This window comes from Sesamum indicum, linkage group LG15 (genome assembly GCF_000512975.1).
Source record: "Sesamum indicum cultivar Zhongzhi No. 13 linkage group LG15, S_indicum_v1.0, whole genome shotgun sequence".
In the NCBI taxonomy this organism is placed as follows: Eukaryota; Viridiplantae; Streptophyta; class Magnoliopsida; order Lamiales; family Pedaliaceae; genus Sesamum; species Sesamum indicum.
The window spans coordinates 1,185,855-1,207,984 of NC_026159.1; the positions used below are offsets into that span (position 1 = coordinate 1,185,855).

The 22,130-nt window shown below is 39.7% G+C and overlaps 8 protein-coding genes and 1 non-coding gene across 13 annotated transcripts in view; 3 read left to right on the forward strand and 6 right to left on the reverse strand.

Annotated features, from left to right (window-relative positions):
- On the forward strand, positions 137-2,518 carry LOC105177293 (pentatricopeptide repeat-containing protein At4g21300-like). The gene has a single exon (XM_011100389.2). It carries the CDS (start codon positions 137-139, stop codon positions 2,516-2,518), a length of 2,382 nt encoding a protein of 793 aa, XP_011098691.1.
- Positions 2,835-2,906, reverse strand: TRNAQ-UUG. Its single transcript has one exon. It is a non-coding gene; the product is annotated as a tRNA-Gln (tRNA).
- On the forward strand, positions 2,994-4,989 carry LOC105177294 (probable mitochondrial saccharopine dehydrogenase-like oxidoreductase At5g39410). Its single transcript, XM_011100390.2, has 2 exons — positions 2,994-3,777; positions 4,219-4,989. Exons 1-2 carry the CDS (start codon positions 3,091-3,093, stop codon positions 4,909-4,911), a joined length of 1,380 nt encoding a protein of 459 aa, XP_011098692.1. The 5' UTR covers positions 2,994-3,090; the 3' UTR covers positions 4,912-4,989.
- LOC105177356 (UDP-glycosyltransferase 708C1-like) lies at positions 6,072-7,149 on the reverse strand. Its single transcript, XM_011100476.1, has 3 exons — positions 7,066-7,149; positions 6,672-6,899; positions 6,072-6,503 (listed from the first exon to the last, which is right to left on the reverse strand). Exons 1-3 carry the CDS (start codon positions 7,147-7,149, stop codon positions 6,072-6,074), a joined length of 744 nt encoding a protein of 247 aa, XP_011098778.1.
- On the reverse strand, positions 7,597-8,991 carry LOC105177357 (UDP-glycosyltransferase 13-like). The gene has a single exon (XM_011100477.1). The coding sequence runs from the start codon at positions 8,989-8,991 to the stop codon at positions 7,597-7,599; it is 1,395 nt and encodes a 464-aa protein (XP_011098779.1).
- On the reverse strand, positions 9,757-11,166 carry LOC105177295 (UDP-glycosyltransferase 13). The gene has a single exon (XM_011100391.2). The coding sequence runs from the start codon at positions 11,164-11,166 to the stop codon at positions 9,757-9,759; it is 1,410 nt and encodes a 469-aa protein (XP_011098693.1).
- On the forward strand, positions 11,737-14,429 carry LOC105177297 (tRNA (guanosine(18)-2'-O)-methyltransferase). 4 transcript variants are annotated; one of them, XM_020698920.1, is made up of 8 exons: positions 11,737-11,968; positions 12,069-12,582; positions 12,735-12,873; positions 12,958-13,019; positions 13,212-13,350; positions 13,715-13,905; positions 14,017-14,122; positions 14,267-14,429. In XM_020698920.1, exons 1-6 carry the CDS (start codon positions 11,854-11,856, stop codon positions 13,850-13,852), a joined length of 1,107 nt encoding a protein of 368 aa, XP_020554579.1. In that variant the 5' UTR covers positions 11,737-11,853; the 3' UTR covers positions 13,853-13,905; positions 14,017-14,122; positions 14,267-14,429. The 4 variants fall into 4 exon arrangements, with proteins under 4 accessions (XP_020554579.1, XP_020554578.1, XP_011098696.1 ...); XM_020698919.1 differs by having other exon boundaries at positions 14,020-14,122; XM_011100394.2 differs by having other exon boundaries at positions 14,017-14,429.
- Positions 14,726-20,669, reverse strand: LOC105177296 (probable ubiquitin conjugation factor E4). The gene is made up of 16 exons (XM_011100392.2): positions 19,662-20,669; positions 19,069-19,273; positions 18,786-18,937; positions 18,399-18,699; positions 18,080-18,232; positions 17,541-17,744; positions 17,343-17,455; positions 17,146-17,260; positions 16,931-17,020; positions 16,641-16,844; positions 16,471-16,566; positions 16,265-16,387; positions 15,771-15,863; positions 15,446-15,610; positions 15,205-15,294; positions 14,726-15,048 (listed from the first exon to the last, which is right to left on the reverse strand). The coding sequence occupies exons 1-16, from the start codon at positions 20,489-20,491 to the stop codon at positions 14,869-14,871; spliced, it is 3,114 nt and encodes a 1,037-aa protein (XP_011098694.1). The 5' UTR covers positions 20,492-20,669; the 3' UTR covers positions 14,726-14,868.
- LOC105177298 (phosphatidylinositol 3,4,5-trisphosphate 3-phosphatase and protein-tyrosine-phosphatase PTEN1) overlaps positions 21,534-22,130 on the reverse strand; it is a 3,658-nt gene continuing 3,061 nt past the window's right edge. For both annotated transcript variants that reach the window (XM_011100397.2, XM_011100396.2), the window contains exons 7-8: positions 22,033-22,130; positions 21,534-21,949 (exon numbers count right to left, since the gene is read on the reverse strand). In XM_011100397.2, the coding sequence (XP_011098699.1) occupies positions 21,818-21,949; positions 22,033-22,130 (230 nt within the window). In that variant the 3' untranslated portion in view covers positions 21,534-21,817. The remainder of the gene's footprint in view (positions 21,950-22,032) is intronic.

Below are 22,130 nucleotides of genomic sequence, written 5' to 3' on the forward strand. Positions count from 1 at the left end.
CTTCTGCGAATTTTGCTCTTTTGCCACATTCTTGAAACTTAAGTAAAATTGGATCCAGAATGGCAGCAAGCAAAATTACATATTTTTCAGCTATAAAGCCAACGGTATTGCACTTTAGACCGTTTCTTTCAGAAATATGAATGCATTTTCTTTTAGGAAATTGGATTTGCTCAAAAAATCCAACCTTTTTCTTTCAATCAAGTCCCATGCTTTGTATTTTTCCAACTTAACCGCAGAAATCCTACGCTCTCAATCCTTTTCCCTCCCTGAAAAGGTTGCTTCTTATTTGGAAAACTGTCCAGATACGAGTTCTTTAAAGAAGCTGCATGCTTGGGTGATTACACAGGGTCTTGACGGGAACGTATTTGTGGGTTCCAAGCTTCTTCATACCTTAGCAAAATTCAATCTTTTGACGGAATCCAAATGGGTTTTCAACAAAATCATCAACAACAATCTTTCTGTTTGGAAATCAATTATTGTTGGATATTTCAGAACCGATCAACATAATGAAGTTTTAGGGGTTTATGTGAATTTGAGGCAGAAGAATATAGGGGTTCATGGTTCAGCAATCATTTTTGGGTTGAAAAGTTGTGTTCAGTTGGGCGCGTATGAATTTGGAAGGAATCTTCATACGGATGCTTTTAAATTTGGATTGAGTTGTGATCAGTTTGTGGGTTCGTCACTTGTTGGATTTTACTCTAAGTGTGATCAAATTGACGAAGCAGCTAAAGTGTTCGATGAAATAATTGACAGAGATGTGGTTGCTTATACTTCGATAATAACTGGATATGCTCAAGTCGGCGATCGTCATGCTGACAACGCTTTTAGCGTCGCGCGTGATATGCAGAGAGATGGATTTGAGCCTAATAGGGTAACACTGGTGAGTTTATTGCAGTGTGCATCACGATTAGGAGCACTGCATGAAGGAAGATCTATTCATGGCTATGCAATTAGAAGAAGAATTGGTTGTCCGGATGAAGTATTTGAAACAAGCATCATGGATATGTATATAAAGTGTGGTGATCTACAAGGTGGCACCGTGATTTTTGACAAGATGAGCAAAAAGGCTACTGGTTCTTGGAATGCCTTGATTTCTGGTCATCTTCAGATGGGGCAGCCATTGGAAGCTTGTAACCTTTTTCTCCAAATGGTTAATAAATGTAATCTTGATCTGATTGCTTTGGCAAATGGACTATTGACTTGTGCAGATTTGGGATATTTGCTTCTGGGAAAGGCAATTCATTGCCGCATACTTCGCAGAGGAGTCAATCTCGATCTTGTTGGTACCACAGCTTTAATGGATATGTATTGTAAATGTAAGCACTTAACTGCTGCGATGAACATCTTCCACAGAACAGACACCAAGGATGATGCTCTATTTAACGTGATGATTGCTGGTTATCTCCATAATGGATGTGTATTCAGAGCCATAGAGACATTTTGTGAAATGGTCGCTATGTGTGTTAGACCAAATACTGGAACAATTATCAGTGTGCTTTCTGCATTGTCTGATATGGGCAGCATACGTGCATGCAAGTGCATTCATGGATACGTGTTCAGACAAGGCTTGGAAGCAAACGTTGACATAGCAAATCAACTTATAACTATGTATGCAAAATGTGGCATCATTAAATGCGCTAGGCAAGTCTTTGATAGGACAAAGATGAAGGATAAGGTATCATGGACATCAATGATGACTGGTCTAGTGAACCACGGGCTTGCGAATGAAGCAATGACCTTGTTTGGGCTGATGCAAAGAGAAAATCAACACCCTGATGCTGTGACATTTACATGTCTGCTTCAAGCATTGAATCAGCTTGGATCTGTAACTTTAGCAAAAGAAGTACACGGTCAACTCTATCGAGTATTCCTAGAGAAAGATATAACATTGATGAATTCTCTTATTGCTACCTACAGCAAATGGGGAAAATTAAAAATGGCTGGCCATTTGTTTGAGCACATGGCTGAAAAGCATTTGTCATCTTGGAATACTATGATTGCTGCATACGGTACACATGGGGACTGTGTTCAGGCCCTCAAATTGATGGACCAGATGAAAAACAAGAACGTTGCTCCTGATGGAGTTACATTCAAGTCAATACTCTTAGCTTGCAGCCATTGCGGATTCGTAGAAGAGGGGCTTCATGCTTACAGCTCCATGCAGGAAGAATACGGAATCACTCCATCAGATGAGCATTATGGTTGTATGGTGGATTTATTAAGTCGAGCAGGTCGGGTGGAAGAAGCCTACAATCTTCTAAAACATGTCCCTTCAAGACGGAATGCTTCAGCGATCGGTGCTCTGCTTGCTGCTTGCAGAATTCATGGAAATTCCGAAATGGGAGAAAGAGTAGGTCAATGGCTATTGGACATCGAGCCGCAGAATGCAAGCGCCTATTGCTCAGTATCAAATTTTTATGCTGGAGAAGGAAAATGGGATGAAGTAGCACATTTAGGAGCTGTTGCCAAAGGAAAGGGTCTGAAAAGAACTCCTGGATATAGCCTCATAGACTTTTAACTAAACAGGGTTTTTTGGGAGTTCATAATTTGAAAACTAAAAATCCCCATTATTGACTTTGGCATGATATGCACTCCTATTATTATTATTATGTCATTTTCTACTGAAATAGTTTCTAAAACATCTCCTGCTAAGTGCTAATCCCCAGTTCTTTTGATCTTTGATGTCTCACTTCCATTTTTTCTCTATATAAAGTTTTCAGCATCTATATACGGAAAGATAAGAACAGAAAATAAGGAAAGAAAAACATCTCATGTTCCCTCCCTGCCCCTAGCAATGAAAACTTGAGAAGAACACAACAAAAACATTAAAAAAAAGTTCCCACCGGGAGTCGAACCCAGGTCGCTGGATTCAAAGTCCAGAGTGCTAACCACTACACCATGGAACCGCTTCATTCATCGACATAGTATAATAGTGATATCTGACGGAGTTTCCAGAACTGAACATGCAAGACTGAATCTTTAGCTGTTGAATGTCTGAATCCCATCATCAAACTTGGGCCGCATTTCGAAAAACTAGCAACACCAAACCTCCAAGAAGATCCATTCTTCTCTTCGGAGATCTTTTCAAGAATGGCGGAAGATAACGCAAACGAAGCCTCCAGCACCAGCTCAAAAAACTATGACATAATAGTCTTCGGCGCCTCCGGTTTCACCGGCAAATACGTAGTCCGAGAAGCCCTCAAGTTCCTCAACACTCCTAACTCACCCCTCAAAACCCTTGCCTTGGCGGGACGAAGCCCGTCGAGATTATCTGAAGCCCTCAACTGGGCCTCCTCCCCTAACTCGCCGCCCAATATCCCCCTCCTCACGGCCGACACTTCCGACCCCAACTCCCTTATCCGCCTCGCCGCCCAAGCAAGGATCATACTGAATTGCGTCGGCCCGTTTCGGCTCTATGGGCAGCCTGTTGTTTCGGCCTGCGTGGATGCCGGCTGCGATTATTTGGACATTTGTGGTGAACCCGAGTTCATGGAGAGGATGGAGGCTTTGTACCACGAGAAGGCAGTGGACAAGGGATCCTTGGTTATTTCGGCTTGCGGGTTCGACTCTGTTCCTGCTGGGATGGGGCTGTTGTTTCATTCCAGGCAGTGGACCGGGCCTTCGGTCCCCAACCGTGTGGAGGCATATTTGAGCTTGGAGTCGGATAAGAGGATCGTTGGGAATTTTGGGACGTATGAGTCTGCCGTTCTTGGGGTGGCTAATGCTGGTAAATTGGTGGAGTTGAGAAGGAACAGGCCCAAAAGAGCCCGACCCCAGGTATGATTCTCTCTTTTGCTTAAGTTGGATTTTTGTTTACTTGCTTTCTTTATGCCGATGATATCGTGTAGGCAGTATCAGTAATAGTTAGAGGAAGATGATGGTATGCCTTTCTTCAATTCTGAAGGAAAATTGTTTCTGACCCAGAGTAAAAGTTGTTCTGACGATCAGCTTTTGTAGTTCAGAACTCGTGGAACAGTTGCCGTATTTGTTGCATATTCTGTATTAGAAAAAAAATTGTAATCATAAAATTCTCTGCCTATAATATTGAGCTGTATATGGATTTAAATAAGATTGCAAGAGCAATGAGCCTCTTGGAGTTGGACTTGATAGGAATAAGCAAACTTGTATAGAGTTTGGTGTCCACTCAACTTATCTTGTTATACTTGTTTGCTTTTGGCTTACAGGACATGGTCTCTTAAATTCGCTTGCTTATTGCAGATTCTTGGACCTGCACCCCCCAAAGGTCCTATCATAGAACACCAGAAGCAGCTCGGGCTTTGGGCTATAAAGCTACCATCAGCTGATTCCATTGTTGTGCGAAGAACGCTATCCGCTCTGACTGAAAATCCTCATGGTTTACCTGGTGTTAATGAAAGTTTTGAAAGCGCTAAAATGAGGGAGGCCTTCTGGTTGTCTGTGAAGCCGGCTCATTTTGGTGTGAAATTGGGGTCAAAATCGTTGCTTGGTTTATTTCCCGTCATCATGCTTGGAATATTCATTGGGCTCTTAAGCAAAAGTGCAGTAGGAAGATGGCTTCTCTTGAAATTCCCCTCATTTTTCAGCTTTGGGTGGTTCCGGAAGAAAGGACCTTCTGAGGATGAAGTGGCGAGTGCTACCTTCAAGATGTGGTTTATTGGTCAGGGGTTTTCTGACAGCAGTCTAGCATCGCAGGGAAACAAGAAACCTGATACTGAAATAATAACAAGGGTAATGGGACCTGAGATTGGATATCTGACAACTCCAATAATTCTTCTCCAGTGCGCCCTTCTTGTGCTGAAGGACCGTGATAATCTGCCAAAAGGAGGAGTTTTCACTCCTGGGATTGTATTTGGCCCAAGAGACCTCGAAACACGACTGCAAGAGAATGGAATCTCTTTCGACTTCATTTCGAAGAAGACCCTTACTGCTTGATTCTTATTGTCTCCATGTGATAATATCAAACTTCTTTCATCATAAGTGGCAATAATAATAAGATATCTTTTCTTGAAATTCTTTACGGTTTCTTGGTCACTACTTGGATGTTTATTTGTTTATCCACCTTATTTGCGAGGTTTCTCAGAATGTCTGAGATGCATTTTCTCAAATTCACTAAAAACTACTCTGTTTGATCTCATTTTCGGACCATCTCAAGGATAAGCCGAAACACTTTGGTCTCATGTAGAAATATCATATCTTCTCAAGGATAAGCCGAAACACTTTGGTCTCATGTAGAAATATCATATTTCTTGGTGTTTTCTCTCATTTGGCATGATACATATACACGCACACATATATATATAAAAGGCATAATTTGATAATAAAATGATCTTTCAAAACACAATATTAAACATACAATACTTATATATATAAATATTTAAAAGAGATGACAATAAATAATTATTTTTATCTAAAATAAAAAATCAAACATATAATACTTATTTTAAATTATCTTTAGAAATAAATCCAAATAGTACAACACATTTATTTATGAATACAAACGCTATGTAGATGTTCCATCGCTAGTATGCCAATTTGGATATAAAAAGACAAGCTTATATTCAACATAACAAGAATGTACGTAACTTCTTTCAAGATGGGGATGCTTCAATCTGTCTGTGTTGATCTCGTCCTGCGCCATTACCTCAAGAACTGGAGAAGTAACTGACAACAAGACTGTTCTCATTGTGATTATGCATGTGAGCATATGAGATCTGGCTCTCAGCTGGAGATGTCTTGAATACGACACGGATATTTGCAATACAGAGATACATACTTCAAATTGATTCTTGTGCACCAAAGTCTAGCTACTTCTCCTTGCTTGTCAACATTGCAATTACTTCCACCAAGACTTTTTCCGAGCTCCCACCAACTTCACAGGCCTCCCTCGCTTTCTCCCTCACATTTTTAGCCGCCTTCTTGACAATGCAGTCTCCCCTGATCTGCTCCACTAGTCGGCCAATCTCTTTTCCGTCCACCAACTTTTCGCCTCCCCATCCCCACTCCTTAATCCAAATTCCGAGGCCTGCCTTCTCCACAGTTTCTGCATTCATCTTATGGTCGCAATGGTGAGGCCATGCCAACATTGGCACCCCCTACCAAGCTGCTTGCATGACCGAACCCCATTCACATTGGTTAACAAATCCTCCAATGGCAGGATGAGCCAGTATCTTTTCCTGATCCACCCACCCTCTTATTATTTCACCCCTGCTCTTGCTTCCTTCTGGAGAAGAATCCCCTGAAAATTCGTGAAACTCTTTACTAACGTGCCCTTCCTCATTGCTTTTAATTACCCACAAATAGTTACGCCCGCATATTTCCAGCCCTTTCCTTAGTTCTCTTATTTGATCTGTTGACATTACCTCTCGGCTCCCGAAATTGACATAAACCACTGACTCAGCAGGTTTCTCATTTAACCATGGAAGATGATGTCTTTCCTGAGGCTCACGGGATCTCAATGGTCCAATGGGAAAAAGTGGTGGCAGGTTGTTCAGAACACGGTAGCTATTGAGGGCTGCGATTGTTTCCTGTTCAAACCAGTTGAAGGTGTTTAAGAGAACTCCTTTTACTTTTGATAATGATCGGGCATTTGGCAAGAGAAAGACTGGTAACAGATAATTTGTTGAATCATCCATCCACGTGGGAGGAATGCTCGATTTTTGTATTGGTGCCAATTCTTGGAATCTTTACATCACCAAAGGATTGCTAAATACATTGGGATCCTCCGTCGTCAGAAAAGGAAGATACGCAATAAGAGAGAAAAACTGTGCTGAAGTGGTGGCAACAATGTAGTAAGGGATGTCCAAATCAGCAGAGATTTCAGCCAGTTTAACTGCTATAGCAAAGTCTGAGAATATAGCATTAACTGGTAAAGAATATAGGATAGGCTTTAGCTGGTCGAGGGAATGATTGATGTTCTGGAACTGCATAATGAAAGGATCTCTGAAGTAATAACAAGTGCAACGGGACCTGAGATATCTGACAACTCCAATAATTCTTTTCCAAAGCGCTCTTCTTGTGCTGAAGGACCGTGAGAATCTGCCAAAAGGAGGACTTTTCAACCCTGGGATCGTATTTGGCCCAACAGACCTCGAAACACGAATCCAAGAGAATGGAATCTCTTTTGACTTCATTTAGAAGAGCACTGTTTCTGTTGAGTCTTATGGTCTTCATGTGATAATCTCAAACTTCTTTCATCATGAATGGCAATAATATATAATGAGATATCTTTTCTTGAAATTTTTTACAGTGTCTTGATCGCTACTTGGATATTTATTTGTTTATCCACCTTGTTTGCGAGGTTACTCAGGATGTTTGAACTGCATTTCTCAATTCACTAAAAGCTAGATGTTCAATCACTACTATGCCAATTTGGATGTAAAAACAAGCTTATATTGACTTCTTTCAAGATGGGGATGCTTCAACTTGTCTGTGTTGATTTCCTCTAGTTCAATTACTTCAAGAACTGGAGAAGTAACTGACAACAAGACTGTTTTCATTGTGATTATGCGTGTAAGTATATGAAATCTGGTTCTCAGTTGGAAATGTCTTAAATACAGCACGGATATTTGCAATACAGAGACACATGCTTCAAATTGATTCTTGTGCACCAAAGTCTAGCTACTTCTCCTTGCTCGTCAAGATTGCAATTACTTCTGCTAAGACTTTTTCTGAGCTCCCACCAACTTCACAGGCCTCCCTAGCTTTCTCCCTCACATTTTTAGCTGCCTTCTTGATATTCGAGTCTTCCATTATCCACGCCAGCAGTGGGCCAATCTCTTTTCCGTCGACCAACTTTTCACCTCCCCAGCCCCAGTCCTCAATCCAAATGCCGAGGCCTGCCTTCTTCACAGTTTCTGCATTCATCTTCTGGTCACCATGTTGTGGCCAGGCCAACATTGGCACCCCATTCCAAGCTGCTTGCATGACTGAATCCCATTCACATTCGTTAACAAATCCTCCAATGGCAGGATGAGCCAGTAGCTTTTCATGATCCACCCACCCTCTTATTATTTTACCCCTCCTCTTGCTTCCTTCAGGAGAAGAATCACCTGAAAATTCATGAAACTCCCTACTATGGTGCACGTCCTCATTGGCTTTAATCACCCACAAATAGTTACACCCGCATATTTCCAGCCCTTTCCTCAGTTCTCTTATTTGATCTGTGGACATTACTTCTCGGCTCCCGATATTGACATACACCACTGATTCAGCAGGTTGCTCATTTAACCATGGAAGATGATGGCTTTCCTGAGTCTCATAAGATTGCAGAGGCCCAATAGGAAAAAGTGGTGGCAGCCTGTTTAAAACTCGGCCGCTATTGAGGGCTGCGATTGTTTCCGGTTCAAACCAGTTGAAGGTGCTTAAGAGAACTCCTTTTACTTTTGGTAATGATCCAGCATTTGGCAAAAGAAATACTGGTAACAGATAATTTGTTGAATCATCCATCCACGTGGGAGGAATGCTCGATTTTTGTATTGGTGCCAATTCTTGGATCTTTACATCCCCCAAAGGGTTGCTAAATACATTGGGATCCTCCGTCATCAGAACAGGAAGATATGCGACAAGGGAGAAAAACTGTGCTGAAGTGGTGGAAACAATGTAGTAAGGGATGTCAAGATCAGCAGAGATTTGAGCCAGTTTAAATGCTATAGCAAAGTCTGAGAATATAGCTTTAACTGGTGAAGAACATAGGATAGGCTTTAGCTGGTCTAGGGAACGATTGATGTTTTGGAAATGGATAATAAAAGGATCTCTGATGGTGGAGTCCGAGGGGGTGTGCAAATCCATTTCAAAATCGAGTATCTCTAGTCTTGGGTGGTTGGCTGAGAAATGGGAGAAGCTAGTAAACTCAGGAGCAAGGGCTTGAGGCTTAATGTTGATGAAAGTAACTTTGCAGTTACGCGATGCAAACATGACAGCAATTCGGTAAAACGGAATCAAGTTTCCAGTACCACTTGGAAGGAAAACTAGGTGAGGATACTCTCTGTTGTTGAAGCTGTTTGAGACAGACATTGTAATTAGCAGAGTAGCAGTAGGTGGATACTTGGTATGATCTGCCACACATAAGCCATATAAAAGGACATAAAACGGGCAACTTCTGTAATTCTCAGATTAAACCGTGAAAATTGTAACTTTCGTCTTATCAAATTGCCTGGTTTGATTATGTTTCTACACCAGTTATTTAATCCATTATGAAAAACTTGCTTGTTCGATAGTTTGTTGAAAATTTGAAGGAATCTACTTCAACATTATGCCAAGAAGGAAACACCATTTTCCATGATCTACTGGCCCATGAAAGATTCTGCATGCAAAAGAAATTCTTTTATGTCAACTTCTCTTCTATATTTATATGTATGAGATAAGTTTAATTAATATTGCCATTCCAACCACTCTTCTAACTGTAACAAAGAATTACTAGTTTAGGAGAGCGATCTTTGTTTAAACAAGCAACAATGGTACTATACATATCTGTTCTTGAGAGCAACAATGCACCCTTCCATTCTCCAAATGATTGGAGAGCACTATGCAAGTTGCAGTATACTTGTAACCAGCCATAAGTTGATGCATGTTGTTTGTTCATTTTAGCTGTCAATCATTGTGCTAGTGTATGTTTTCGGATTATTAATCCATACAGGTTTTGATCAGATGCTTGATTGTCTTAAGAGAAAATAGATTATCCTACATGAACACTGGAAAGATTGCAGAATCAGCTCAAGAGAAAAATCATGTACCAATAACTTAAATGTAGACATGTCGAAAGCAGTAGAAGTAGAAAATTCAGGTTTCTTCCTTGCTCTTGAATGAGTCAATTAGGCCTTGGAGCAACCTTTCTGAACTTCCATTCGTTTCTCTTGCGTGCCGAGCTTTTTCCTTCACCTCCTTTGCTCTAGCCCTCAAGTTTTCGCTTAGCATCAGCTCTGTTATCCTGTCCGCTATGTCATTTCCGTCCACCAATTTCTCCCCTGTCCAGCCCCACTCCCTAACCCACAACCCGAATCCCACCTTTTCAACCACCTCTGCATTAATCCTCTGGTCACCATGCTGTGGCCAAGCCAAAATGGGCACTCCTAGTCTGGCTGCTTCTATCACTGAGTTCCAACCACAATGGCTAACAAATCCTCCAATCGCTGGGTGTGCTAAGATCTGCTCTTGGTTCACCCATCCCTTTATAACAATACCCTTCTTCTTGGCTCTTCCAAGAAATGATTCACCTACTATGTCTTCTACCTTTTCCGTGTCATCTTTGTCCACTTTGCTTGCTTTCAACACCCACAAGAATGTGCACCCACTTTTCTCCAATCCAGTGGTTAACTCTTTTATTTGATCTTTGGACAGTGCTGTCCTGCTCCCAAAGCTAACGAAAACTACTGATTCTGGAGCTTGCTCATCAAGCCATGGAAGATCAGAGGCCTGTTCAATATCAAAAGACTCCAAGGGTCCAACAGGAAGAATAGGCGCTGGATGAGGTGCTACTCCACTACTATTCAGTGCCTCAATTGCTTCTGATTCAATCCAGTTAAACGTGTTAATCAGAATGCTTTTCACTTTAAAGATCGACGAAACGTTTGTACTGATACTGACTGCGAAGAAATTATTATCATCGAGCATTGCTGGAGGAATGCTAGACACAGGCATTGGGCCTATACCAGGAAGCTCAATGTAACCATTTCCACCACCGGCATTATTTTTTGTATTCTTGTACTGTGCGAGCAGAGGAAAATAAACCATAAGAGAAAGGAATCTAGCGGAAGTCGTAATTAGTATATATGTAGAAATGGAGAGATCAGAAGCAAGCTGGCTCACGCTACTAGCAACAGAAAAATCTGCAACTATAGCAGACAGAGATGGAGATAAACAAGATAGTACTGGACGCAAAAGATGAACAGCGTTGCCAATGGCTTCAGCCTGGATAAAGAAAGGATCGTTGTTTAAAAACTTGGATTTCTTATAAGGAGGGAGTGGAAATTCTAGGCGTTTGATATGCGGATGGGTTGAAAAGAAGCTGGACAGATGATCTGATTCTGCGGCACTAACTGTGGGCTGGACGGTGATGAAGGTGACGCTGCAGCCGCGTGAAGCGAGCATGGCTGCCAGCCGGAGGAATGGCATCAAGTGGCCCATGCCGGCACACGGAAACAGTGCTAAGTGGGGTGGTGTCCCCTTCTCCGATTTGGTGGTAGTTGCCATTGTTTTTCTTGGTGTCTTGGGTTAAAGGAATGCTTTACATACTGTTTATAGAGACTATTCTGAGGGTAGCTCATTAAATTGGGTGGTCCTCTTGCCATTGAGCAGTACATTACTTGTCTTTAAGGTGGCCTTTGATCGCAGCTACTTCTAGCTACGTGACATATATACATGTCTCAGATATTACACAGTGGCATTCTCAACTTTGGTAGGTGGAGGTTGAGGTAGGTAGATTCATGGGGATATCTATGAACAAGAATGGCTGTGTCGAGACAATCTCATTCAGTCATGACAATGTTTTATGACAAATACAAGATGAAGTCTAAATGGGACATCATTTCATCTTAAAATTCTAATTTAAATTGAAATTTGATTATATTATAATTAATTATACAATAAATGATGTGGGATCGATATATAATTTAAAACAAAATTATCTATGGTATATTTGTTATGCCATTAATTTGAATAAAAGATTCGTCAGGTGAGGAATTGATGTTATTGATGTTTTATTTTTCTTTAAAATAAATATATTAATAAATGATGTTTCAAGACAAGAATTGGTTAAGACTTAAGACGTCATTAGTTAGGAAAACGAGTCCTTGTTTTTCTTCTGGTAATGCAGAGCGAAACACACTTCAAACTTCTCACGACGTCGTAAGCACTCCGCACTGATCTTCCTCTTCGCAAATGAGCGCCTGCAAAACCCTAGCCCGGACTTCCTTATCATGTCTGGAATTCCGAGCTCGAACACCAAATTCAACTACCCTCCGCCATTTTACTTCTTCCCTTTCACTTCATTCAGGTACTTACCTATTTAGTCATACTTATGTACTTCTGTATATGTATTTTCCTCTTCAACTTTTACTGTTAAACCAAGTTACGATTTTTCTTTGCTGAAACAGGGCTGAGAATCAAAACCCAGAGGCCCTTTTCAATTTCAAGAAGCTTTCGTAGTGCGAAAGCAGCTGTCTCTTTAGAAACTCCGGATTCTAAGGAGGGAACTGCACCTTATAATGTGAGTTTAGGAACACCCCAAGATTCATGTAAAGACACGGTGCAAGAGTTACTTTCGAAAGACAAGGATGACATTTCAAGGTTGATGAAAATGGAACGGCGTTTGGGAAATGGTGATGAATTTAAAGATGATAAGAGGAGGGAGCGTTGGTTTCCGTATTTGAATAAATGTAAAGTAGGGGATGCGTATCTAAGCTGTGACGAGATCTTGGAAGCGATGGATCCATATATAATGGAGTCGAGGAAGGAGAGGTTTAGGAATGTGGTGAATAACAGGAGCTACTCGCTGAGTTTGGTGGTCGAAGGATTGAGCGATTTTGGGAATGTTTCGGCTGCTTTTCGGTCTGCTGATGCGCTTGGAATTCAGTCTGTCCATGTTGTGTCGTGTGACAGCTCAAGAAGGTGCATTACTGCCTGAGGCAAATGCTGTTTGATCATTTGTCTGATTGGTTTTTATTCATTCATCTAATGAGCAATGGGAGTTATTTCGTTGGAACGTAGTCTTTCGGATTTGTTCATTGATTTAACTCAGGATTCTTGTTTATGCCATGCAGATACAGAGACAATCGTCATGTGAGCATGGGAGCAGAGAAATGGTTGGATATTGAAGTCTGGAGTTCCATTAGGGAGTGCTTCGCAATTCTGAAAGCACGCGGTTATAGAATTGCTACAACCCACCTGGGGGTGGATGCGGTATCAATAAACTTATTCCCTCTGTCTTCTTGTATTACCTTACTATTATCTTGCCCTTCTGCTATGAAATTCTTCTTTGCCCAGGTATCCGTCTATGATGTCAACTGGTCATGCCCTACTGCAATAGTTGTTGGGAATGAACTTAGGTATGTGTTTTCTACCCTCAATCTTCTTAGTTTTTCAATCCATGTCAACAAGATATGCCTCGGATGCATGTACAATTTGTCAAAAACAATCCGTGAATTCAGCTAAGTTCTTTTAGCGTTTCAATTCATGTCATAAATCTTGATGTGTTCTCAGTATTGGATCATTTGACATGGTGGAGCTATCACTTTCAGGGGCATAAGCAAAGAGGCTCTCGAGCTGTCAGATCTGCACTGCAGTATCCCAATGAGAGGCATGGTAGACTCATTTAATGTTTCAGTAGCTGCTGGCCTTCTTATGCATCAAGCCGTGTGTGATAGGACTTTGCGCATGGTAATCTCTTGTTGAGTGAACCCACTTATTGCTCTTTCTGAGCTGCCAATGAATTTCTTGTACCTTTCATTTAATAAACGTTACTATATATCATATTATCCAATGTGCACTCGTACGATCTTTAGGCTAAGTTACTTGTACATGTTACCTTCTGGGACAGATTTTTTGGAGTCTCAACATATGTCCTCCAGTAATTACTTTTCCTGTTAGCAATTCTCTTGACTTATAAATTGCTGTGATCTATATCTTACTGATGTAGTAAGGGACACCATTTCTTTTTCATGAAGCCTTGTCCTTTTGAGAAAGTGAGGTGCACGCACATGGAAATGCATTTCTTAGCCCTCATGGTATTTTCTTGGCTTAGGGTTGTCACGGGGATCTAACACAGGAAGAGCGCCAGATTCTCCTAGCAGAGTTTTATCTGCGCCACAACAAAAACTCCTTAAGCATTGCGAATGAATTTTCTAAGAGGAAGGTATCCAGCTCTGTCTCCAAACTGTAGAAGCTATAATCTGTTCTGCACAGGTGTCCCAGATCATGATTGTACTGTCCCAGGTATGTATATCTATGTATATTGTTGCCGTCTCATGATGCTGTTGGCATATGCTGGATTAGGCAAGTTTATACATTTGTCTAATTACATTCAACCTGATAATTCTCATGAAGCAGGTGAGGAGGCAGGTAATAATATTGGAAAAATTCATGGCAAGAATTGGGAAGTCATGTTAGATCAAATTCTGGGTCAATAGCTGGAAGCATCACGATAAAGAATGTATATAAGCTTATCCCGCTGGTAGTAAGTCATACTTTAGAATTTAGCTAGAGAGCTCTGTTACATTCAGCAAAGGCAAGAATATCAAATCCTTCTACAGCAAAAAGAAGTGATATGATGGAGGATGAATCTCTTTTGTTGCAGACTTTTGCCGAGCGGCTTGCATGATCTCATTTGATGGTTGGAGCCAAAGCCTCTTGTAACTGAATTGCTGTCTGTATTATCTTTGTTTTTTGCACTGCGGAAAAATCATACTTGAAATGCTTGCAAAGGAATGTATATGGATGAGTTTATGGCATTTGCCCCACGCCTTGTTCTCTCATTTGAGTGGTAGTGTTCACATTTGACCTTTGCTGTGCTCAACATAGAAAGGAATAGAAGCAAAGATAACTGTAAAACACAGCAAACAAAGACTTGAAGTCAAGAAATATCAAAGTCTGTACAGGGCACGAATGAGTTGAAGCTACATATTGCTGTAGATTTCAGGAGCGTAAAAAGCTGGATTAGCCTACAGCTCCAAAATCCAGTATTTGAACTTTCGAAGGAGCATATGATGCAGCTTCACAATATTTCTTTAAGCAGTTAATTCCCAAGCTCCCCAAATGTTCAACGAAGTATGCATTTTCTTGATGGTAGTAAACGGACTGCCTTATCCACAATCAGCATAACATGAGATGATGTAATATTGACTGGTTACAAAATACACGACCAGATTTGATTTACATATAACATCCTAAATATCATAGCTAATCAATTAAGGTAGTTGTATCAGTAGTCTGTATGGTGGCTTTGGTGCTTTGCATGCTCAAGCCTTCTCCACGCCTTTTCAGCTCTTGGGACTTAATAAATTCTTCAATTCTTGCCTTCAACTCCACATCGGGTATTAACATGTCCGCCGTCAGATGAGACCGGTTAAATGGATCTGTCTGCAGTTCCAAATCAAACAATAATTAACTTAAACTTGTTTAAAAAATGATAACAAAAAAGGTAGAGGTTGAAGGTTATTCGAAATTCAATCGATAATTAACTTGATTTCTCTAGAACGATGACAACAGAAAAAGGTAGAAGCTGAAGTTTCATACGCTGTCACTTAAGAGATGCCTCTGAATAACTGGTCTGTCTACGATGACCTTGGATGATGGCAGAATGACAGGATCCCTCATTAAAGTGTACTGAAACCCAAGAAACAATAGCATGTTTACAAATAGAGTAGAAAATCGAATAGTACAAAATCATACCGAACAAGAGGCTACTAGCATCACAGAATTATCCATTCTTACCGCATCCAATAATGCCAGGGCAAGGAAGGAAGTCATGAATTACCTGAATAGGGTCAAGGAACTCATCTGGTATGTCTCCAAGAGCAGCCTCTGCATCCATTGCTTCAGAAGCAGCAACTTTGGCTTTTGCTCCAAGGTCAACAAACTCTTGTATTATCCTACCATCTTCCCCAATTCTCCTCAACACATCAGCTGCAGCACCAAAGAGCTGGCAGCCCGAATCCAACAACCCAAAAAAACGGGTAAAAAAGAAGCAAAAGAAAAGAACACAAATAATCAATAAACTTTTTTTCAGCTTATATTGTTAAAAAGTGTTTCCCATTTGTAGGATGTTTTTAGCAGTAAGGAAAAGAATCTCAAGTTTTTACCTGCTCATTGTATGAACGACCATCCTTTGTGATGGCTATTGGGAAAATTTTATCCTTGTCTCCTCGGGCCAGGTTGACATATATATTAACAATCTTCAAAAGAAAGAAAATGGTAGCAACATCAGATTTGGTTGTCATGTAATATTTCAGAATTTGTAGGTAGTTAACCCCCTCAACACCCCAACAAAAGGAAAAAGAAGAAATATAATATAATATATATATATAGAGAGAGAGAGAGAGACAGAGAGAGCACACACACATATATATATATAGAGAGAGAGAGAGGAGGGAGGGAGGTTTCATCATCCAAAAAATGGCTCCAAAGGAGTAAAGTGCTTATAGTCGCAACACGTACTAGAGGCAGAGAAAAGTTCACCCTGAACCTGATGTAACTATTTATAACCAAAACTACCAGAAGATCTCCTCAAGAAAATCTCTGAATATGTAAATAAGAATTATTACATTCGCAAGCATGAAAAAAGTATTTCTCATACCTGCTTTAGTAACAATTTGGGTCGAAACTCGTACTTTTCAGGGTCTTTCAAGCTAAGAGATTTTCTTTGGGGCCCCACGAGTTGTAACAAAAAATAATTCAGCATGCTAGCAACTCTTTCAACCTGGAAGGAAACAGCTGTCAGAAAAACTAACTCACACCGAATCGAAAACAAGTGAAATAATCAACAGGGAAAGCAAAATATACCATCTCCGCCAGCAGAAAAGGGGCTGTTATCTGCTCCGAAGTAAATGCCAGCAAGCTCACATCTTCATTCGCCAATTTCATATCAATCCTAATAATCTAGAGAAACCAATGGACAATCTCAGTGAGCATTTCAATCTAATGGAAACCAAATTATATGAAGTAAAACTGACATTCTCCTGAGAGTGAAAGAGTCGAGTTCTCTCCTGCCTCTCCTGGGCAGGTCTCCTCTCCCATTCCACAGTATTAGACATCTCAGCTTCCAGTTCTTTCAGTTCAAGAATTTTGTTTAGACTTTCATCCAATAGGTAAATGCTATCATTAATCAAAAAGTTCAAAAAGTTCAGATAGACGCCCTTCTCTTCCTCCTTAGCTATCTGGTGCAGCATGCAGCAATTAAGTGTAAGATCTCATTGAAACAGAAATAAGAAACTGGCAGAGTAAGAAAACCAATTAGCTTTACCTTTCTCCAGACATTACGATGACTAGGAACCTGCCATAAGTACTCAAGGAGTTCGGCAATGTTGTGACGGATGTTAAACTTGTCATAGAACTGGAAAGGTTCCGTAGGACTCAAATCAGGAGATAGATTACAAAATCACATATAAACTAAATACCTAGATGAGAAACTTGCAATTCTGTATAGAGATGCCATAAGTGTCCTTAGCAACAATTTACCTGTGTGTGGGAACCCGTGAATTCAATATCAACATAGAGCTTCAGAAGATTCCTCACTAGATACTCAAGGGACAACTGATGCCCTTCAAACAAAGTTTCGGTTGCCTTTGAGCCACTGCATTCACAAATTACTTTATGTGAAGACATAGGTATGAATGATCATAACGTACTCCCTAACAAAGTTCATCAAAACATACCTTCTCCGAGGCATCCAACAATTAAGGACCTCAACCATTTTGGCTCTGAGATATGGATTTCTGATGTACTCCGGGCTGGCCATGAACATAATGATGAAGTTCATAAAATCGTCCTGTCAATAAGAACATAAAAATGTATGGTTCATCAAACATGCAAAACGATAATGAGACCGTAAGTGAAATCAACTCCCAATATACCAGCATAACCCCGTCTAAAGCTCTAGGAATCCGTGAGGCAAAAATTAGCAACTCCATGGTGTCTTCCACAAAGTGCTCCGGCATAGAAGCAAATTCCTTTGGGCATGTTGGTGGTAGAGGCATTTTAAATCCACCTACTAAGCCGACCAACCAAACTACCATTAAGCGGTAGTAAGACAATGCGCGCTGAAGAATTCCTCCATCCTACAGGATAAAAGAGTAAATGATTAGCATGATAGCAAGAGACAAATAAGATGTTATGCAGCACGAGATAACTTCATAACAGCAAACAATGATAGACTAAACAGATGCACTAGCCCGGTGGAGTCGCAGAGAAATCTTAATATCTGACTAATAAATGAAGGTTAATAATAATACAATGGGATCTTTGCTTCACAGGAAAGATAGGCATGGCATTGAAGTATGAGAATAGAAATGGACCAGGCTTCCATTGTTATTGTGCAGATGAGCATGAAATTTTAGCAATTACAAGAATCAAAACTCAAATTACGGGCACAACAAGAGCCACACTTTTATACCCTTAGTATTTGCGCTTCATAGCATAACTTCTCCTGTGAGTACAACTCAATTTCTTTCTCCAGGCGGGTTATATCTTGCTGCAATTGTGCAGAAGGCGCTTGCTCTTGCATGGCTTTAAAAGAGGATAAAGCATCTTCACATCTAGAAATATCCTGAATATAAAATATGAGAACTAAATTAACCTTCAACCAACAGAAATAACATATTCTGATCCTTATAATGTACAACCGAAAATAAAACAAAACTAAAAGAAACAGCAAAGGGAGAGGGAAAAAGTTAAAAATATCATTCCTGGTTGATCTAACAATTAGGCACAACCTGAACAAGATGTTTGAAGTCCGAAAACGCTTTTAGCAACCCCAAGTTAAGCACCCTAGCAGTCATGAAGAAGCATTCACATATGAATGGATATTTGGCTTTTTCACTACTTCTGGAGACTGAACTATTATTTTGGAGGAGAGAAGGTTCATTAGCATTACTGCCAGAACTTGTAGCTTCTTGAGATTGTAGCAATCGGCTTTGTCCATCGCTATTATTTGTTGAGATATCAACCTTCGCAGTATTATTGTTAAACCATTCAGATACTTCATCAGATGTTGCATGTAGAGCAGTCAGTCCTCTGGTACAAGTTCATCACCGGAAAAAACACAAATATTTAATACTAAGCTGAAACAGGTTCAAAAAGAATAGAAGATATTCCTCTACCTCAGTTCCAGGCGGCTACTGTAAAATACATATTTAGGATCAATTTTGTCCCTTTTTGTCAAATTGGCATCTAAAAATGGCTCGCAGAGACGAAGCATTACGGCACTGAGATTTACAAACATGCCGGAACTAGCACAAGATAACGGATCGGCCTGCAACCAAAAATTAATGTAGATAAAGGTTAAATATGGAGTAGAATATTAAAACATTCAGAAGAAACTCTTAAGACGATCAAGGTAAAAAGGAGTCAAAGTGTTCTTTCTATCAAGAGGGAAAAATGTACTTGTAAATGTGCCCTTGAAGCATTTCTGTTGATGACTTCTGCAAGGTACTCAAGAACATTTTCACGGGTATTTGTATTCTTAAGAAGGCACATAAGAACTTCTGCCAACCCATCATATAAGTTGTTCATAACAGTTTTGATAGTTGTAAAGGATGATAAAAGATCTGCTGGGCGGCGTGTTGATGCTTCAGAGAAGCACTGTTGGCTGGTATTACGAGAGACAACCATCCATCAGTAACAACATATACAGAACCAGAAAATGTTAAGTTTCAATTTTCATAGCCCCAAGTTCAACTAGAAAAAGAAAAAGATTCAATTGCATTGTAGAAGTATCAAGTTAATCAGTAAAGCCCAGTAATTCAATAAGATTAGGTACACTATTACGCCCACAGCACTAGGTAAGCGTGTGTGCGTGTGTGTGCGCGCACATATATATACGTACAATCACATTATCCAACAACACAGGTTCTGTGTGTTTTGCTAGCAATAACTCACTAGTTATAATACAACCCCATAAAAGGTAAGTAGCATTACCAGATATAACAATGTAACTGGAAAAATAGTGAAGACGATAAAAGAAAAATCAAACTCACCCAATATCAGGTTCACTCTTGAATATAGCATGATCAGGCAATGCACTAACATGAAAAAAGGGTCCCAATATACTGGTCATCTCAATCACTCTACCATTCAAATACACACCTTTTGGAATCCACCATGGATGATTTACCAATGCCTTTGCCCCCACTGGATAGTTTACCATCAACAACAACGCCCTTAGTGGCTGTTGGAAATTCCCCAGAGCCGAAACCTTCAAAACACTACCTCTCAAATCCTCATACAACTGCTTCAAAATAGGCTCCATTGAATCATAATCAGCATCCCTAAAGAATTCCTCAAGAAAACCAGGGGGGCACGAAATCCCACCACTACTCCCTCCAAACCCATCAAGATTACCCCCAACCTCAGCAAAAATTAACGGCAGTAATGGAGAAACATTCGATTTGCTCGTGTCATTATTAGGGAACATATCAGGATTCCCTAAGTGAATCCTACAGTACGAAACTGCTAATTTCTTGGCTTGTTTCACTACACCTTCCATCTCTGATCTCACGTTTTTATCCTTCATCGATGCGATTTTCTTCCCTTCCTCATATGCGCGGCGATAAGAATTGAGTAAGTACTGAAACGGGGGCTCGGCGGCGGGGAAGTTGCCGGACAGTCTATCAATTATGATTCTCTCCATTAGTTCTCGCGATAACTTCAGCTCCTTACCCTCGCTCAAAATCTCGGCTGCGGACATCTCCAGATAGACTATTCGCGAATCGCTCTCCATGGAATCGACGAGCGATACAAGAAATATCTTCCTGAGGATAATATCCTCGATTTCCGCCGGCGTTCTTGGGGCTCTCTGCGTCGACATAGTTGTAGTAATAGAACAATTCAATGCCTTCGAATACTGCGACAAAACGATTCTCTTGAATTAGGGTTTTCAGGAGTAGATCAGAAGAAAGAAATCTGTAGACTTGGAGTTGTGGTCATCGACTCATCGTTGGTTTTACTATTTTACCGAGGAATGGTGGTGGAGAGGTTTAAAGCAAGAAAAATAGTGGCGGATTTGTAATTACTCTATACTTGAGGGTAAAACTGAAATATACGATGGAGCTGGGGAACAATGGCATGTCATTTTCCTTCCTTTCTTGCAATTTCCTCGACTATCATATGCTTAATAATTTTTTATATTGCCAACAATTTCCATTTTAATTGGCGGCCAAGACTTCCAAATTATAGATTCCGATCCTATTATTATTAAATATTGATCTATTTTAATAATAATTATTTATTTATTATAATAATAGTTGTCGATTAATTATAAATATTCAAAATTTAATAATTAATCTAATAATTATTAATTATCAAAAATTATAATGTAATTGTAACCGTCCCACTAAAAAAGAAATAAAATTAGTTCTTATATTAAAATTTCTCCAATTATTATTTAAGAATAACAATCTTCTTAAAAAAATCGATTTATTTAATTAAAAGTTATCATCTATCTAACTTATTTAACAAATATATTTGAGTCCATACATGATTTTTTTATTATTATTATTTGATCATAGTAATATTATTGCAATACAAATGTAACATTTAAATACATTTTTAATAATTTTATACACGCATCACATGTACGACAATACTGAACATAAACTCTGCATAGCACGAGATAATCGTCACACATATTCATATAGAATATTTATAAATTTCCATAAAAACTTAAGTATTGCATGATTTATTTATCATCAAAACTTTATTATATAAACAAATTTCTTTGGAAAATAATTAAATTTCTGAGTATTTTATTTAAATAAAATGGCGCTTGTTAATGAAGAAACCATGCACCAAAAACTTGATAAAATATAATTAAAAGAAAGACAAAATGTTGTTGTGTTGAAAGCTTTAAGTCCAAAATATAATAACATAGATAGATTAGCAAAATAACAACAATGTTGTTTGAGAATAGTGTCTAAAGAGATCAAAACAAATGCACTTTTTTCCACTTGAACCACTGGGGAAAACTGAGCCCATCTTCATTTTGATTCCTAACTACAAACTCTTCACATCGTTCCTAGTGTTGTTTTTTTCCGTCCTTAAAGAACTATTATTGACAAGAAGACTGCTGAATGCAGCTAGTGAGCTATACAGGGAAGACAGATGTAATTGCAGCTCTAACTGCATTTTTTTGAGATTAATCGTCGTCGTCTGATGGTGGCATCAAGCAGTTAGCGTTTGAGGGGCCGAAGAAGAGCTCCAAGCAGAATGAAGGGCCACAAATTGATCGACCCCTTTTGCCGACTTTGTCCAAGTCCCGGATAGTGAACTGAAACGTTTCAGCCGAAAATCAAGAGCTGTTGATGTGAGAAATGTTGGTTCCTTTTAAGGTTTAGTAAGAACAAGGTTTACCTGAAGGAGGCTGCTTGTTATGAAAGCTGTATTGAAGCAGACGTAGAAGAGACGGCTTCCAATAAGCTTTTGGTAGAAAATTATGCGCACGTCCCCTG

What these genes read in the sequence shown, in the direction of transcription:
- LOC105177295 (XM_011100391.2), bottom strand. Translation starts at nt 11,166, where the DNA reads ATGGCAACTACCACCAAATCGGAGAAGGGGACACCACCCCACTTAGCA.
- LOC105177296 (XM_011100392.2), bottom strand. Translation starts at nt 20,491, where the DNA reads ATGTCGACGCAGAGAGCCCCAAGAACGCCGGCGGAAATCGAGGATATT. An exon ending in ACTTCAAACATCTTGTTCAG is followed by an intron (nt 18,233 to 18,398) that starts GTTGTGCCTAAT and finishes TTTTATATTCAG; the next exon opens with GATATTTCTAGATGTGAAGA. An exon ending in ATGAAGCGCAAATACTAAGG is followed by an intron (nt 17,745 to 18,079) that starts GTATAAAAGTGT and finishes TTTATCCTGTAG; the next exon opens with GATGGAGGAATTCTTCAGCG.
- LOC105177357 (XM_011100477.1), bottom strand. Translation starts at nt 8,991, where the DNA reads ATGTCTGTCTCAAACAGCTTCAACAACAGAGAGTATCCTCACCTAGTT.
- LOC105177297 (XM_011100394.2), top strand. Translation starts at nt 11,854, where the DNA reads ATGAGCGCCTGCAAAACCCTAGCCCGGACTTCCTTATCATGTCTGGAA. An exon ending in TTCCCTTTCACTTCATTCAG is followed by an intron (nt 11,969 to 12,068) that starts GTACTTACCTAT and finishes TTGCTGAAACAG; the next exon opens with GGCTGAGAATCAAAACCCAG. An exon ending in GTGATAGGACTTTGCGCATG is followed by an intron (nt 13,351 to 13,714) that starts GTAATCTCTTGT and finishes TTCTTGGCTTAG; the next exon opens with GGTTGTCACGGGGATCTAAC.
- LOC105177294 (XM_011100390.2), top strand. Translation starts at nt 3,091, where the DNA reads ATGGCGGAAGATAACGCAAACGAAGCCTCCAGCACCAGCTCAAAAAAC. An exon ending in CCAAAAGAGCCCGACCCCAG is followed by an intron (nt 3,778 to 4,218) that starts GTATGATTCTCT and finishes TGCTTATTGCAG; the next exon opens with ATTCTTGGACCTGCACCCCC.
- LOC105177293 (XM_011100389.2), top strand. Translation starts at nt 137, where the DNA reads ATGAATGCATTTTCTTTTAGGAAATTGGATTTGCTCAAAAAATCCAAC.
- LOC105177356 (XM_011100476.1), bottom strand. Translation starts at nt 7,149, where the DNA reads ATGAAGACCATAAGACTCAACAGAAACAGTGCTCTTCTAAATGAAGTC. An exon ending in TCTTGGATTCGTGTTTCGAG is followed by an intron (nt 6,900 to 7,065) that starts GTCTGTTGGGCC and finishes TTCATTATGCAG; the next exon opens with TTCCAGAACATCAATCATTC. An exon ending in ATGTATTTAGCAATCCTTTG is followed by an intron (nt 6,504 to 6,671) that starts GTGATGTAAAGA and finishes TGGTTTGAACAG; the next exon opens with GAAACAATCGCAGCCCTCAA.